This window comes from Pollicipes pollicipes, unplaced genomic scaffold (assembly GCF_011947565.3).
Source record: "Pollicipes pollicipes isolate AB1234 unplaced genomic scaffold, Ppol_2.1 Scaffold_6138;HRSCAF=7277_pilon_pilon_pilon, whole genome shotgun sequence".
Lineage (NCBI taxonomy): Eukaryota > Metazoa > Arthropoda > Thecostraca > Pollicipedomorpha > Pollicipedidae > Pollicipes > Pollicipes pollicipes.
The window spans coordinates 21,155,645-21,173,718 of NW_023596818.1; the positions used below are offsets into that span (position 1 = coordinate 21,155,645).

Below are 18,074 nucleotides of genomic sequence, written 5' to 3' on the forward strand. Positions count from 1 at the left end.
GCCATGCGAGGAAGACAACGATAAGCCGCTTTGTACTTGTGAAATGTTTCTTATCGTGACATAATCTGCACGCTTATACGCAGTCCAGCCGTGCGCCCCAGCCCCTTGCGATTTCATTTTCTTACACCCCCCCGCCCCCTTTCCCCCATGCGTGGCGAAATTTATGGATAGCACCCTCCCCTAGGCGCCGCGCTACGCATCGCGCCACACCGCGACCTAGCAACAGAATAGTCTTGCGCAAGCGCTCGGTAATTGTTCAAGATGTTGATGGGGGCGGACCTCCGAGTCTGTTCCTTCTTCAACGTGCACCGCTTTTACGTTCAAACTTTCCAATTAGCAACTAATTTTGATACAAAGGAGAATAATTCGTCCACCGATTGGCTGCAAACAAACAGCGTAGAGCACTTGGACGGCTGTAGAATATCAGATGGCCCTGTGCATGTAAAGTGACGCAGCGCGGCGAGAGTGACCAGGCCCAGGCACTCAGCGCAGCATCGCGAGGAGCCCGACGTGTTGGAAAGGGCAGTAAAGTAATTTTCTGCCTGTTGGGTGGATGTGAATAGGGTGAGGTGTATCCTGTAAATGGCATGTTTCCAATGCTCAGATTCAAGCATGGTGTTGATTAGAGGTCTCCAAACTAGTTGGGAGTCTTCATCACCTGTCATATTGTATATCGCGAAATTCCTAGGTCAGAGTCGCCGATGATCAGGATGGGCGGGAATCCTAGGGCGATCACGGTAGGTTGAAGTCCTAGGACGACCAGGGTAGGTCAGAATTCTAGGACGATAGGGGCGAGTCAAAATTTGAGAATGATGATGATAAGTCAGAATCATGGAATGACAAGGGAAAGATGGTTGTAGGCATTTGGAAAATATGCTATAAAATTGATCCATTCTGCATTTGCCTATTATTCTTCTTACAGTTGGGGGGGGGGGGGGCTGAAGCCCTCTCCCCTGTAAGCTGCACATGAAATAGACAAATGAATAGCCTCATTTGGTAGTTGCTTCCCAATCCAGTGCCCCTGATTATGTTCCGGACATCAAAACATTGTCTGCAGCCAGACACCAACTCTGATTGGTCCACTGAACCTGATGCACTCACATGTCAAATTCAGGTCAGGCTAGACTGAGTGGGAAAACTTTGGTTCAAAACAAATTGTACAACTACTCTTGCATGAAATTAGCTCTGGATATAATTTACAGAAACATTTGCTGTTTATGTACTGAACTTAGTGATAAACATGCAGAGAACTGGACTGAGCTCTTACATGTAGGGTGTGCATGTGCTGCAATTTTTGTTGCAACACTGGGACATGTTAAGACATGTTTTACAGAACCATATTTCAACATGGTTGGGGCAAGGTGTAGTTTTTGCAGTCTGGGTGATCTTGTCAGAGTGCTGAGTAAGCCATTTAATTTTTGTTTTCATTTAGTGTATGGATGTCACTAAGACTAACTAATTTTATTTCAAGGAGCCACAAAATACCAAACATTTCTTATTTATATGTGCTGGAACCTATTTGCATTGTCTTCATTCTGCTGATGGGTCTACATGGCTGTCTGAAAATTAGCAAGATGACACAAATATCTTGTTTGCCGAACCCAACACAGGGGCTTAATTTGTGTTCATATCTTAGTGTAATCTGGTTCAGCACTTCCCAAAACCAGTCTTGGAATGCATGAACTGCATTGGTGTGTGGTGGATGATGGATTTTATAAGGTGAATATGCCAAATTCACCAGATCCAGCTAATGGATATCATCAGAAAGAAAAGTGGAGTGGTCTGGGCAGCAGAACCATGATGGGAAATGAAAATGGTCTCCACTAGTCATTTAGAAATGAAATGTTCTCTGCTGACACAGTATTTATTTTGAAAAGATGTAATGCAAATGTTGTACTTATGTAATCCCTGATGCTTTCAGCAAAAAGACAGACAAAGCCAAAAACTGAGTAACAATTCAGAGCAAAAAATGCAAGATAAGACAATGCATTCAGCAATCAGCTCTTCAGTTCCTGCATTCTTAGCCAAGCTTTGGGCTATGGTGAATGAAGAAAGCACTGATTCAGTTATTGGATGGACAGAGGTGAGTTTGCATGTTTTGACATTGGTTTGGTATGAAAATAATTGTTAGTTTAATATTATATCAACCTTTATTCAGTTTGTGATAAGTTTCCTCTTCTGATGATATATCTGTTGACATTGCCCACACTTGGTTGATGTATTTACATGTAGATAACCCTGATTGGACTGGTACTTTTTACTATCTGACATTTTACATGCTTCAGGCAGCTAAGTGTACCACTTGTGCACATCATAAGCTTAGACTGCAGCCAGAATCAGGTGCATTCTTGTTTAAAATTGTTTTGTTTTCAAATGTCTTTGCCCTTTGTAACAGTGCTCAAATGACCATAATATTTCAGGACCAGAAGTCTTTCTACATCCGAAACCAGTCTGTTTTCTCAATGGAACTCCTTCCTGTCTATTACAAGCACAACAACATGGCAAGCTTTGTGAGACAGCTCAACATGTGTAAGCATTTTCTTTATTGCTATTCCACCATTAGTGTGTGTACTGAACTAGTGTGTTACTGCTTAAAGCAAGGCTTAGGCTTTTGGGACTTTTTGGCCCCTGTCAGGTTTGCTATGGCCTTTTGAAATCATTAGATAGACTTTTGGCATGCAGAATGTGAAACCATGCAAAATGGAAGGCTGCTATTAAGCTTGGGTATGACATGCTACTGTAGTTTTCTCACTAGTAATGCAGAATGACACAAACTGTGCAAGGGTATGTGACATCTGGGAATTGGTCCAAATTATGATGGATGCTGTGTAAATGAAAATATTTGCTGCATTCAATGAAGCATGTGTTTGTTTTGGGTGTCTGGGAGCTATAATACCAAAGCATGCATCCAAGTGCCACTAGAACCATGAAGGGCATCTGGCTGCAGTCTGGAAAGTCCTGGCGCGGGTGCCGGGACTGCACACACAGTGGGGGAGGGGGCGGGGCGTTCATCGCGGCCCTCGCCGTGGGTGGCCGGTAGCGACCGTGGCCTCCTGTGACGTCACCGTGACGTCACCGGCAGACGGCTTCAGGAAGGTGCTGTCTCCGACGGCTGGCTCGCTGCGTAACGAGTCCGACGAGATGATCTTCGCACACTCCGACTTCGTCAAGGACGAGCCGTGGGGCCTGGACAACATCAAGCGGAAGGTAGGCCGCCGCCGCTGCTGGAGAGCCAGCCGCCGTCCGTACATCGGGTGACGCCCGCACGGGGAGTGGGGGTGGTGGGGGCAGGCCGCGTAGGCTGTGCTTGTGGTGGGGGTCGGGGCGTGTGTGTGCCATACCTGTTTGCCCGTCGTTAGGCGCGGGACGCAGCAGTTTATCGGGATCACCACCTGCCACCTGCCAATTGCGAGCAAAGCAGTCACCCGAGAGCTACCGGATCGACTCGCTGCGCTATAAACCGACCTCCCCCTGGCATTGATGTCAAGATAGCAGTGTGAGTTTTGAGGACGTTTTTGGCGGACAATAGTTTATGTTGCATTGTGTTTCTCCTCTAAGCTTCACAGGCGACATGGCTGTTCAAGGCCCAGCATCACGTAGACCATTAGAAAGTTACATAATCGGATAAAAATGCGTACTTACTCATCCACCACCAGGCTCACCCAGTAAACGACACGGCATATGTGCGACACACAGAAGTGTTCGAACGAACAGTGTTTGCTTTTGGGGCTTTGATGAACATATTCGGGGTTACGAAAGGGAGCCGAAGCGTGCACTCTTCAACATGAAATGATCATATAGATCAGCATTCATTTTGCGTTTTGTAACGGTTTAACGGAATCCGGGTTGGATGGCGATGTCATCGTTGTCTGAAGCAACGCTACGTTTAAGGTAACGCTGCTGATGGGTTCGATGCAATTGGTCTTCAGCAAATGGTCGTCGCTATCTACGCTGCGTCTGTCTGATCAATGTTACTTATCGTTGCTTTCTGAGGATTTTTTTCCGTTGCCATGGTGATGCTCGGAGGGATGATACATGAACGCCATTATTGTAATTGAGCCAATGTTTGGCAATGGACCCTCTGTCGTTTGCTTCAGGCCTGTTCGGAATAAGCTCAAAGTATGACTGCTTGCAAGCCACGCCCATGGTGTATTGGAGGTACTTACCAAAACTATTCTGGCTGTTCATAAGAACTTCGAGCACATAATTTCACTGAACAGCAGGGAAAATCGTGCTTCATCCACCGAGCTTACGGCGACAAAAACGAACACTATGGCTCACCACATACTGTGAGCATGTCCAAATTACTGAGGCGATTGCTGAGCGGCCACAGAACGTCTTGGGAGTCAGGCAGCCTTTCAGTGTGGTCTGCTAAGACCCGAATGTGTGGTGAAAACGGTGGGCCAACAGTATAGCACGGAGTATACATGGGATACTCGGAGTATACATCGGATACATCGGCCAACAGTATACATCGGAGCGCAAATACGCGGCGTTAAATGTAAAGCGTGGTCTTCGCTCAGTCCTCAGTTGGCCATTGCTCAGGCTTATTTTGCATATAGGAATTCCAAGCCAGCAATGTTGTCTCTACCGCAGTCGTCTGATTGATTTACCACTACCGCAATCAGCTTCGGCACCGCAAAAGTTTGGTTATAATGCAAGTTGCCTTTCCGTCAGCTCACAGAGCTGGTCAAAGATCCTCTCTTCTGACACTTCGGATGGCGCCGCGAGTGGCGGACGGAATTATCTGCAAAATTTGATTCCTGTGATCGTCCTTGCTTTGTCGTGTTGCATTTCATGTACGAGAACTATTAGCGTGAATTAACACACTTCACCCAAATTGGTATCGGGATAAATCGCGGTGCCAGCTGTATAGCGGCTCGAGCTACTCTATGAATTACTTTCTTTTGGGATGTTCGACTGCTGACCAGCTCCCCCCCCCCCCCCCTCCCGTGTATTACAATGACATCACTGCGTGCCTAAAAGTGGACTGTATAGTGTCTGCCACGCGCCAGCCTGGGGGTACATCGCAGCCAATGATCGGCTCTGCACTGACCACGCCTGCCGGCCAGCGTTCGAACGGCGTGTTCCTCCTGAAAATCGACCGCGCTGTTGGGGCCTGACATTCGCGCAAAAGTGGCGCAGCGACAGACAGACAGTCGGCAAATAATGTGTAGACAAGTGCTTTGGTGCGCTGGTGCTGAAGGCTTGAAAATGTATGAAAAGACCTGTCGCGTTCTGTGGCCGATTTGTGGGTTGTTTCCGGCAGCATTCGACAACATTCGTGGGATTTGTTGGTCGAACCGACCTCTGGCCATCGGGATGTCCGGTGGGAGACGGGAGTGAGGGTGGGGTAGGTGAGGGGGTCAACAACGGGTGCGTGAGAGCCATGCGAGGAGCTTCATCTGCAAGCCAGTTTTCTTGCGCAACATGAGGTGAATCGTGTGCAACTTCGACGGATATGGGCAATAACCCCCCACCCCGCTTTGCCTGTCCGTGCGCGCTGGTAAGTGGTTGTTTGAGTTGTCTGAAGGGCACCACGATATCTGCTTCAAGAGGTAATCGTAAATCGATGGAGCATGGGGATCGCGTTCATCAGATAAAAGCTGTCATTGTGCTGGCACATGCCATGTTATCTTGCGTCGAAGCTGATGAGGTAAACAAAAGCAGGGAAATAACATATCCGGAAGCAACGTTTGAGGTATCCTGTTGTATGTAGCCTACGAACTGCTTACTAAGACGAAGCTAACGATTGTGCAGCCTTGAAATCTGACTCTCCAAATGTCATTTGTAACTAGAGCGTAGTACTCATTCTAAAGGTTTCAAAGCACGCCGTTCTTCCAGAAAGCTAGTACCGGATATATTTGTTCTGTTCCCTTCTTTTTGTTGCGTGATGCCCTCGCGACAAATGACCCTGATGCACACACGCAGTAGTGCTTATCCGTTTTCTTTTTTTAGAAGTCGACGTCCGCAATCCCGGAATGCGCTGTGGGCGCCGCTGGGTGGGGAAAGGGAGACGGGGGGGGGGGGGGGGGGAAGGGCACGCTCTTTATTTCCGGGCGGCCTGTGTGGGCGCTAATGTACCAGCCGACAAAAGCAGGCTTGGGTTCTGATTCCTGCGGACGGCGGACGGACACGGTGTGCAGGTAGCTGTCGCACAGCCCGGCCCGGTTCCCTGTAGAAGATCAGGCGCCAACAAAAGGGGTTCGAACTTTATACTTAACAAAATAAGCCTAAGTTTGCTTCAAAATTAGCTTTTCAAACGCCACAATGCCGAACAAGTGAAATATTGACGTTTGGCACCTGGCCTCTGGCCCTAAAGGTCTGACTAGAACGCCGCCATAGTTGCGGCGTCATCAGGGGAGGCTCGTTTCTCACCTGGTACGTGCTATATTCGGCACTTGGAAGAATTAGTACATCGTGACCCCAAAAATGATGTCAAAGTGAGAAGTGTCATGAGAACTGGGAAGCACGGAACGATTTCGCAACCTTACACATGCTAAACTGGAAGTTTTTTTGCTGGTGGTTGGTCCAGTCCCGCTCTAAACGCGAAGGGGGCAATCTTTTGGTGGGCTGTGATTTGTAACGTGCGCATTGTACGCTTAACGTAGCAGCCCTTACACTTCCAGCAGCGGGTGCGACTGAAGCTTCGCTGGCAGGTGGACAAATGGTGTCCATACCGGCTTGCGTTGCTGAACATAACGTAAATAAAATCGAGCGAAGACATATTGCCGGGACGTTTGCAAATGTGTTTTTGTTTGCTTTGTGAGATTTCGATTATTTTGACGGTGCTGTTTGAAGGCTTCTGTGTACCGTTGAATTAAGGTTACGTTTTACGGTTAAAGGGAATGTTTAACATTTGGAGACATTGAGACAAGCACCAGCTCTGATGAATTAAACTCACTTGTATCTATTTGTATGCTTCCAAGTGCAAACGACTGCCCTAAACAACCAAACTTTAAAACTGTGTAAACGATGCCCTCAATACGTCATCGTTTTATTACGGCATGGAACATTTGCATGACGTCGGAGTTGACGCCAGGTGCCCTGCCAGAATTATTAATGTAGCGGACAGGCTGACTCACTTGTAATGCTTTGACCTGCCGAGAGATGACGCGCGTGTTTGTGCATGCTTGCGTAGCCCCAATATCGTTATGTGCACATGTATTCGCCCATTATCGTGGCGTTCTTGTATCCTTGTCTGTGATTTTATGTCTTTAACATGTATTCACACTCCCGGTTGTGGTGCGTAAGTTATTCGATTCCCAGTCTAATATTTTTCATCTGCCTTCGAAAATACGAGTTATAATGAATAACTTGTATTTTGTTTTATGGTTATTACTCGGAACACTGATACGAGTTATGATAAATAATGTCATCACAACTCGTAACAGGGCCCAAATTCCTGTATTATAAAGCACAAAATGTGATAAGTGCTGCACTCTACATATCACGAGGTTAGAAGGCTAGTTGGTGACCGCTGATGCCACGCACTGTGCTGACACACCAGACGCAAATAATTCGGCGATCATATCTGCTCGTGGTCTTGAACACTACATGGCCAATGAGGTGGCAGTATTCGCGCGGCGTTTATATGGCGTCATGAATGTTCAGGTGTCTTTGAATAGTCTGCACGAAGAATATGCCCAAGTTTGCGGCCGTCAAGCTCAGAAACAAGAAGGGTTAAGCCTTAAAAGGGACATGTGGGTAAACTGCACTGGATGATCTTCAAAGGGGTCACCTCAGTGAAAACCCCATACAAATGTAGATCACTCTCTTAAAGTGTCTTAAAAATCCCAGAGAGACGACAGGGAATCGGCCGTCTGGCAACGGAGCCGTTCCCTCCGCTCTATTCGCTTGATAGCGATCCATTCGCTCGCTGACCAATGCGCCGACCCTGTCCGGGTATCGAGCGCACCAGTTTTTTCGCTGCCCCCATCAACCAGCGTGAGAGCAGGTGCATTCAATGCGTTGGCCTGGATCGATTTAGCGGCACTTCCTGCAAACAGAGATCTCAAGTTTTCGCACGAACTCCGTGCCTCCACGGCGCGCTGTTTTCCACGTAGCCCGGCGCCATGAGGCGCTGAGTGCTTCGGGGCCCGGCCTCGTGCTGCGGGCCTCGCGTCTCGCCTGTTCCACAGTGTGCTCGGTCCTGCGGGCCTCGCGTCCCGCCTGTTCCACAGTGTGCTCGGTCCTTGGCGCGCCGACCGGCTCCTTCAGCGCTCGGCCCTCTGGTAGCGGCTGGGGTCGGCTCAGGGCCGGTGGGCGGGCTGTGCCCGTGGGGGGGGGGGGGGGGGGGGCGGTGGGAAGGGGGAGGAGCCGCACGACCATCTGTCTCTGTCGACTGGCCACGCCGTCCGTGGGCAGCCCAAGCTGAAACGGAGCCTCTGTATGTGAAATTTTCGAATAATCGATTGATTACTCGGATCCGGAGAATGCTTGAATGCTGGAGTGATTATTCGAATATTTGAAATCGTTCGAATGTCTTCTGAAGGCGACATTTCTAGCACAGGGCACCATTGTCCTTACGCAGGCGGCAGTCTTCCCTGTTAAACTGCTAAGCTGCACAGGGGCTGGGTGCTCCAAACAATCCAACGTAGTCGTTTGCGCGACCACAAATTGTGATGGCTGAATACAAATAGTCAACCACATTCAATACAGCACAGTAATCAATGAGGCATCTCTACGATCTTGGTATTTAATGCAGCACAGTAATCAATGAGACGTGTCTACAATCTTGGTTCCGCGATTCACAAATACGCCTCGTCACGACATGGAGTGTTTTTTCTGTTACTAGTCCCTCCCATCTTTCCTCTGCACCCGACATCTTCACATGGCCATGGTGCGGCGGGCAATATATGTCGGATAGAACCCTCACAAAGCCACCACGGTATGAGTCTGAATACCAATGAATGCAGCCCTAATATGTGTTGCGCAAAATGGCCTCGCCGCCGTCGTGCTCGGAAGCCTGCAGCCACCGTCTTGAAGTGAATTGGGTTCTGCTCTGAAATGTATCGCTGTTGCTCCCCTGGCGTACCGGTAGGCTTGACTATAATGATGACGTGATGTGATTAACGCGTGTCGTCATCATGCTCGCCCGGTGGACTGTGCCGAGCAGATCCCACTGCACAAGGACGGCAAGCTGGCGACGAACAGCACCGAGCTGCTGTCGCGGCTGTACGGAGAGGTGAAGACGATGAAGGGCAAGCAGGACTCTTTGGACAGCCACCTGAACAAGATGAAGCGCGAGAACGAGTCGCTGTGGCGCGAGGTGCTCGTATTGCGCCAGAAGCACGCCAAACAACAGCAGATCGTCAACAAGGTAATGAGGCGGACTGGAGCGGGCGCATCGCCCGGCTAGGCGGTGCTGGGGGGGGGGGGGGGGGGGGAGAGGCTCATCCGTACAGCCAGCGGCAGTAGCGACACTGCGGCCGGCATGAGTCGCGAGCTCGCCCCTGTCACACGCAGTCTGAGCAGCTGCGCGACCTGCCGAGTGACCCGTCTCGTGACCCGGAGCTCGCCGTCGTAACGAGGGCCAGACTGTTGTAGGTGGGGACACCTCGCTTCGGCGCGGTCGGCCCCGCGTCTGGTAGCAGGGACAGGGGCGGTCGGGCCCGCCACGGTCCCCGGGGCGTGGCAGAGCTTCAGGTGCCGGCGTGGCCTGGTGCTGTTGACGGCTCGGACGGCCGGCGGGCCTGACCTCGGCCCGCGCAGCTGAAGCGGCCAGCGGCCCCGCAGATGAACGGCCGTGATGGTGTTGGACGGCGTCCGGAGCCAAACTGTTGCTGACTGGTATCGCGTTCCGGCCAGGGTACCGCCACCACCACGCGGGCTAGGTCGCGTCTTATTGCCCGCCGCTCGCCTGGGACTCGAGCGAGCGCGCACCTGCGCTGACCAGTCAGTAGGGCGCGGCGAGTCTGGGACCCCGCGGCACCGCGGCGACTGCAGTGCGTGCGGCCGCTGGTTAGGCGTCTCGGCCGCCGGCCCGATCGGCGACGGGCGCTGGTCGGATCGCAATCGGTCATGTCACGACCGTCGCCGGCCCGTCTGCGGCGCGCGGCCGCACGCCGGCGCGGCCGCTGGTCAGGTGTTTCGGCCACCGGTCGGCGTTTCGGTTTCGGTCGGCGACGTGCGCTGGTCGGAGCACAGTCAGTCGCGTCACGGCCGTCGCCGGCTCGTCTGCGGCGCGCGGCCACACGTCGGCGCGGCCCGGCCGCTACAAGGTCTTGCCGCCGGCGCCAACGGCCGGGCGCTGGCAATCTCCTCAGCTGTCGGTACTGGCGATGTTTCAGCCGCGGCTGACCAAACCCAATGCGGGAGCTCAGTGTATGGCTTGCCCGTCAGCAGCTGCCAGCGGTTTTTTGTGCCTGTTCGACGCATCTACCTCCGGGCTGGCACAGTCAACATGAAACGACGTACGCTTCGGCTGCGTAATGTCACGTGACCTGAGCCGGATGTATGGTGATGATGGACCGATAAAGAAACTGAAATCTGTTCAAAGTCGATTTAGCGAGGTAATCATAGCTGTCATCTGAATCCTTTTGGCTTTGGCTTTTGACAGGTGACCGTCCCGTCTCGCTGTGCGTTTCTAGTCTTGACAGCGGCCGCCATACGCCTGAATGTTAATGCGTTCTGTAAGTCTGTGGGGATGTCCATTGCGTCCCCGGTATTGATGTGTTGTGGTTCTAGGCTGGCACGCCCCATGTTTCCGAGTTGGGGACAGGACATACACAGGCCGCGGCCGGCGGCGAGTCTCCGCTTCATGACATGCCCCCTCCCCCCCCCCGCGCTGGGTCCCGGCACCAGGTCCTCCATGAAGCACCCTGCTCCGCCTCCCCCCGCGCTGGGCCTCGGCGTCAGGTCCTCCATGAGGCACCCTGCTCCGCCACTCCCCCCCCCCCCTCCCCCGCTTGCGCTGGGCCTCGGCAACAGGTCCTCCATGAGGCACCCTGCTCCGCCACCCCCCCCACCCCCTCCCCCCTCCCCCCTCCCCCGCTCGCGCTGGGTCCCGGCGTCAGGTTCTCCGTAGGGCACCAAGCTTCGCCCCGCCCCCCCCCCCCCCCTCCCCACGCTGGGCCTCGGCGCCAAGTCCTCCGTGAGGCACCCTGCTTCAGCCTCCCCCCGCGCTGGGCCTCGGCGTCAGGTCCTCCGTGAGGCACCCTGCTTCAGCCTCCCCCCGCGCCACACGCCGGCCCCACGTCTCACGTCTCGCTGGCGGTGCGGCCCTGAGCCCGTGCTGACGCCGCCCCGCTCCGCCCGCAGCTGATCCAGTTCCTGGTGTCGTTCGTGCAGCCGGGCCGCGGCTCGGCCGGCATGGGCCTCAAGCGCAAGCAGCTGCCGATGCTGGAGGACACGCTGCAGGGCGAGCCGAGCGCCAAGACGCCGCGGCTCAGCCGCACCTTCTCGCTCGACGACTCGAGTGCCCACCTCGATAGCAGACGGGTCAGTGGGCGGATGGGGTCCGGACGTCTCGAGTGCCCACCTCGATAGCAGACGGGTCAGTGGACGGATGGGGTCTGGACGTCTCGAGCGCCCACCTCAGCAGACGGGTCAGTGGGCGGATGGGGTCTGGACGTCTCGAGCACCCACCTCAGCAGACGGGTCAGTGGGCGGATGGGGTCTGGACGTCTTGAACGCCCACCTCAGCGGACGGGTCAGTGGGCAGGGTGGGATGGAGTTAGGGTCTGGCAGAAAGTTCAAAATGTGGGGTACTTTCCAAAGTTACAGCACTTTGAGGAGCTTGTTCTGGAAACGTATTCTGTTCAGGTGGATGCACATTCTCCCTGTCCCTGAATAAAGATGTGATGGCTGCAAAGCTTGGATTGAGGTTGATCAAGATCTGAATTTCACACCTACGAATACCTCTATTGGATAAATTTTGTGTTACATGTGCGCTGCGAACGATCACAAATATCCTGGACTGCAGGTCGGTCCCTTCGGCACAACGAGTTTCCTTATGCCGTGTATGCCATCTTATGTCATGGTATGCATGTCAACAATTTGGGCTTGTTCTCAACATCGCACGTTGTAGAATTATAAGTGAAACTTTACGCTCATTGCCGGCCGACGCATTTCTAATCATACTTAGGCAGCTCTTTTTTCTGAAATTTGTGTCCTGCTCTTACAAACCCCTGGTTCCGAAACTAAAACTCCGACTTTGAACCGGGACTGCTGTCGCCGTCAGGAGAGCCAACACGTGTGTCTGTGGCTGGGGGAGGGGGAGGGCAGCCCCGGATCGCTGTCGCCCTACGGACAACCAATAAGTGTGTCTGCGGCTGGGGAAGGGGGAGGGCAGCCCCGGACCGCTGTCGCCGTATGGACAGCCAATAAATGTGTCTGTGGCTGGGAAAGGGGGAGGGCAGCCCCGGATCGCTGTCACCCGCTGGACAGCTGACACGTGTGTGACAGCATTGGTCAGTCCAGGGCCGCAGCCAGCCTCCGGGCAGCCAACGCCTCAATGGGACGGGGAGGGCGGGGGACCAACGGTGGCGACCCAACCTCCCGCTGCTTTCACCAGGGGACCGGTGTGGCGGCGGTCGGAAGTTGGACCCGGGGCGATCAAGGGCATCAGGGTTAGGCGCAGGGTGTGCTCCAGTGTTTCACACAGTTGAAATGGTTGGGTAGGGAGTTTAAGCAAAGCAAAGTGGGAGGAAATTGTGGTCTGCGTACTGGCCACGCGTACGACACTCAAAGACACCCGGTGTGTGGCGCCGGGAGAGCTCGATGTCTGCTGGTGCCCTACGTTATTGACCGCGGGCTTCGTCATCCACTCGCGTCCAAGTTTCGTTTATGAGGGTTCGGGCCACGGCCTGGAGTGCGGCATCATTCACGTTACGTGATATTTCACATGACGATTCCGGCGTGCTCGGCCGAGGCTAGCCGTTTCTTTTTCTTGCAGACATCGAGTTTTTTACTGCAGATACGCCTCGTTGGGGCTGATTTGACCGGCCTTGGAGCGTGCCTCTGTGCCGTGTTGGACTGCTTGAGGGGGCCGCCAGGTCGCCGAGTCGAGTTCGGGCGGGACGGTCTTTGTTACGCGGTCCTGGGATCGGTCAGCACCCGACGCCATCCCGCCAAGGCACTGCGGCGGCGCACTGGCACGGCCGGACGTTTTATGTAATGCCGTCGCCGGGCCACTTGCGTGTGGCCGCGGAGGAAGCGAGGAGGGGGAGTGTCACTTGTAGCCGCCGTTACCGGTCCGCTGGCGGTTGAAGCCTGGCACGAGAGGCCAGGCGGCGGCTGGCTGTCCGGCCACCCGCCGTCCCCGTCTCGGTGGCCCCCGACGGCCGGCCGTGCAGCCCGGGACTGTCTGTTGGGGCTGGGGCCGGGCGGTGCCGCGCCTCCGACCGTCGGCGGGGTCACGCGCTCCCGAGGCGGCCGCCGGTCGGGGCGCGGGCGACGAGCGGGGAGGGGACACGTCTTGGGCTGACGGGAAGCTGGGAAACAGCCGCGATCTACAGACGAATCGGAGCAGTCGTGTTGAGTCTGTTTAGTAGATGTTTAGCTCGGACTAACGGCGTTCTCGCCAGTGGGACGCCGACCGTGGCGTGGGACGGGCAATGCGATGAAGAGATGCTATCACCATGCAGATGGCACCTAAAGGTGACGCGACACCCATCGTTTTTGGGAACCCCCGCAGATGGGCTTTTTGATGAAGTTTTGAAAAAGCGCAGATGAAGTTTTTGAAAAGTGCGACTAGTTCTGACGGAAATTCACCGGGCTCTGCACCCAGTCAGTTGCCACGTCCCCGCCCGTATCGGCTTAGGCCACAGTGCGTTGTATTTTAAATCTGCCTCGTAAGGGATGACATTGACGGCTTCTTGGTCTACTTCTGGCTGGTCTGTGCATAGAACTGTGTTGAGGTCGCGCAGTTATTTTTTGCTGGTTCATTGACTTGTATCGCGCAGCTGGTTACACCTTTTTATCTGCTCTGATGGCCGACATCTCACACCAGTCCTTAAATACACCGGTCGGATTCGTGATCCGGAAACACCGGAAACGGTGTTAAATACATCGGAAACGGTCGGATTCGTGATCTGCGCTTGTTTGCATGACGTTGCACTACTTGGTGCATCCGCAAATTCGTCGCTATTCTGGTACAATTATGACGGCTGCCTCTGGGGGCCCGACTTCCGGCCGACGGAGGGATTGAGCGCGGCTGCTCATGGTAGCCTGCACAGGCACACCCGGGCCCAGACTGTTTCCAGAGCGGTAGTCCGAAAGCTCCCCCGCGTAGATAGTGTTGTTTGTTATCATGTCTGTGACGCATGGGGGCCGAGACTGCGGCATGCTTCCGAGCATGTTTCTGAGCCGTGTGCTTCAGCTTTTTCGCAAAATGCATGTTCCATTACAGCTGAATGTGGAGATGACCTAGTGCTGAGAGCGTACTGTTGCAGAAATACGCAGCCTGATTGGGCGGTTTAAGTGCATTACAATTATGGCAGCAAAGCCTTGATTTGGCGCGCGGCACCGCGCGTGGGAGGGTGCGCACTAGGGCGTTTAGTGTAGCACCGTTAATTGCCTCCCTGGGTCACGCCCCTGCTGTGTTCCCGTATGCACCGGCGTCTGCCGGCCATGTGGCGGCCACCGATCCGGGCGTGACCCGCCGCTGAGCGCCGCACTGGTGTCGGGTCTCATGACGTCACGTGTGTCCCGCAGTCGACGGCCAACTCGCCGGGCGGCCCGGTCATCCACGAGGTCACGGACCAGGTGTTCTCGCCGTCCGACGACGTGGTGGTGGCGTCCTCACAGCTGCCCATGGACTTCATGGCCTCCCCCGAGTAAGTAGCCTCCGGTCGCCGCGCGGCCCCGCTGGCGCCGATAGGGTTCGCGTGCCAGCCGCCTGACCCGGCCGGTTGTGCGGTCTGACCTGGCCTGACCTGGCGGCGGCTGATTTGAGCGGAAGCCAGTTTCCCAGCGTGATATGCTGAGCACCAGATGGCGCGAGTGTTTCGTGGTAGTTGGCACTTTTGGGCGCCTCGCCTGCGCAGTCATACAACGCCCACGGTGCGAGTGTCTCCAAAGCGGGCTGAAGCAGAGGAGCGTCGCTTCTCCCGTGTCGGTAGCAGAGGGCGGCGACTGATTACGCTGATCAGTGCAGTCGCGCTGACGAAGCCCTGGTCATGACGAGCAGGGGAGAGAGTATTGATTCCCGAGATATGAGCACAGAGTGGACGCCGAGCGGTCGGATTGGGGCGTGCGCAGCCCGACAGTCGCAGGCCGGCGCTGCACGTCTCGTCCTTGCTGGAACATTCGCATGGTCTTTTACACAGACTGGCTATACGACGCTTAGTCAAGGCGGGGTCCGTGTAAGCCATGTCTGCTCACCGATGGCCAAATTACCACATTGGTTCCGAGAAGGCTGGGCTCAGCAAGCTTCCGCGAAAGCGGCCGGTTTTGGTTCACTTTTAGCTTCCCTGGACTAGTGCAGTAAAAACTAGCGCGCTTCCATGTCTGACATCACCATCGCCGGAAGGACGGAACGCTGGTGTAGCTGGTATAGCTGGGGCGGCATTTTGGATGTGATACTACCGTGGAAACGAGCCAGCCACCGTGTGCAGCCGTCAGGAAGCACGCATCTCATCGGACCTGCGACGTCATACTGTGATCAGTCGCAGGTCGGCCCGGCCGGCCGGCGTCGGGCAGGCTGGGACGTGACCCGCACTGAGCGCACCTCCCACCACGAGTGTTCACCGCGCACCTGTCCGGGCGAGGGCGTAGCCGTGTCAACCGCAGCACTGCTACTCTGACCCGCGGCGGCTCTCTCCGCCCGATTGGCGGCAGTATTGAGTAGGTCGCGTGCCTGCGCCGGGACCGCGCCGCTTCCCAATGAGTCGGCTGCGTTTGCGTCACAGTCCCTCCCCTCCGCCCTCGCCCGGCGGACATGGTGCTGGAGGTCGCTGTGTGCGTCAGGAGCTGCGGCTCGTAATTGCGTGGCGTATTGGGACCATTCAGTTCTCGGTTCGCGGGCAGCGATCCGGCGCGAGGGCGGCGGCGTGGGCGCGCTTGTCTGGCATGGCGGCCACCGCGCGTGATTCCCGCCGGCGGCGTCGTGCGTCGACGGGGCGAGCATGCGTAGGTGGAGGTTTGGGCGTGGTGGTGACGCAGGGTGATCAAAGCGGCTGTTGAAGGCTCCGGGGTGATCGCGCACTGGGGCGATGCGTTTGCGTGAGGAAGGTGAGGATTTGGCGCCGGCGGGCCGCGTGGGCTCGGCTCCCGCGGCCGCCTGCTCGCTGGCGCGCTGCGGCACGGGTTGCGACGGGATGCTGCCAGCGGTAGCGCTCTCAAACCGCCGCTTGCCGCTGTCACTGGTGCAGGCTGGGTCTCCACTCTGGTGCAACATGACAGGTCGGCCAGCGGTCCTCCAGCTGTCTGTCACCACCACTGGTGCGAGCTGGACTCGGGCCCGGCTCACTGTGAGGCCCCGGCCAGCGGTCCTCCAGCTGTCTGTCACCACCACTGGTGCGCATGCCGCCTGACTGACCGCGCTGTGCTCGATAAAAGGGCATGGTATCCCCTTGGCCAGTAGAATGGCTGCTGCTCCTGAGTAGTTGCCACCGCGCAGGCAAACTTGGACTGGCAAGTGCTCCAGTTGATGCCCTCGATCTAGCAGGCGATTGTCCGTCGTGTGAGCGATCAGGCCCGCGATGCCAGTCACAGTGCAGGTGATCAGCCAGCTGGCGGCTGAGCGGGCGCGATAAAGGTGGTCGCGCCGGTGGGACCGTCCGGGACAGCGCGCCACGGGTCCGCCGGCGGCGAGCCTGGCTGGCCGCCGGCTGGGCGGGTACGGCCTCGCCCCCCTCCCCCCGCGCCAGCCGGGCCTAGACGGAGTGTCAGAGAGCGTGGGGCAGGAGCCTGGCTGGCCGCCGGCTGGGCGCATGCCGCCTCGCTCCCCTCCCCCCCCCCCCCCCCCTCCCGCGCCAGCCGGGCCTACACAGAGTGCCACAGAGCGTGTGGCAGGAGCCTGGCCGGTGTCGATGATCCAGTGTCCGGTGCTGGGACGGAGCCCAGCTTCCAGCTGTGGTTTGTTCGGTGTACCTGACTGCAGGCTCCCTCACGGCTCTGTAGCGCGTCTGGGATACGAGAAGCACGGGGTTCGATTCTCCGCGGTGCCAGCCCCTTCTGCCAGGGTGAGAGGCAGGCGACGCCGTGTAGCCTCGGCAGCTGAGTGCGTCGTAGAGCCCCAATGACACATGCGGTGATGCATGCCCTGCGGATCACCGGCTGCTGGTGGTGACATGTATCCGTGCTGGTCTACTGACCCTGAGGTCTGTGTCCGCACCGGCCGGTCCGTGCCTGCGTGTGTGTGCGTGCGCGTACGTTTGTGCGTGTGTGCGTGCGCGTGCGTTTGTGCGTGTGTGCGTGCGCGTGCGTTTGTGCGTGTGTGCGTGTGTATGTGCTGACTGACGTCTGTACTGACGGCTGTGTGTGTCCGTGTTTTGCGCGGCAGGCGGCCGTCCACCGTCGACTGGTCGCCGGTGGCCGAGCAGCTGGCCGCCAGCCCGGGCCCCAGCAAAGTGGCCGACCCAGCGGCGCTGCAGCAGCAACAGCAGCAGCCGCAGAAACCCCCCAAACAGACACAGCAGCAGCAGAAGCAGCAGACGACTCTGCAGCACCAGCAGCAGCAGCAGCAGCTGCAACAGGTCCAGCAGCAGCATACTCAGCAGCAGCACCAGCAGCACCAGCAACAGCAGCAGCAGCAGCAGCAGCAGCAGCAGCAGCAGCAGCAGCAGCAGCAGCAGCAGCAGCAGCAGCAGCAGCAGCAGCAACAACAACACAACAGCAACAGCAGCAGCAGCAGCAGCAGCAGCAGCAGCAGCAGCAAGCAGCAGCAGCAGCAGCAGGAGGAGGAGGAGGCCCAGCAGCAGCAGCAGCAGCAGGACTCAGTCGTGGCGCTGCCCTCGGAAGCCAGCACTGAGCCGTGAGTAGAGGTCCGCTTGCGGCCCCCAGTCGTCAGCGCCACAGTATCGCCTTCACAGCGCCTTTCAGCACCTTCCAGCACCCATATGTACATGTGCATCGCCCTTTGTATTGCGGCGACACCAAGCTGGCGGTTTTGCGACCAGCTCTGAACG

The 18,074-nt window shown here is 56.1% G+C and overlaps 1 protein-coding gene across 1 annotated transcript; it reads left to right on the forward strand.

Annotated features, from left to right (window-relative positions):
* Positions 1 to 480: 480 nt before the first annotated feature.
* Positions 481 to 17,549, forward strand: LOC119105441 (heat shock factor protein; the record flags this gene model as incomplete). The annotated part of the gene is made up of 8 exons (XM_037228904.1): positions 481 to 564; positions 1,922 to 2,083; positions 2,421 to 2,529; positions 3,083 to 3,207; positions 9,119 to 9,322; positions 11,263 to 11,442; positions 14,659 to 14,780; positions 17,450 to 17,549. Coding segments are annotated over exons 2-8 (954 nt in total), but the record flags the coding sequence as incomplete, so codon positions are not given.
* Positions 17,550 to 18,074: the final 525 nt, after the last annotated feature.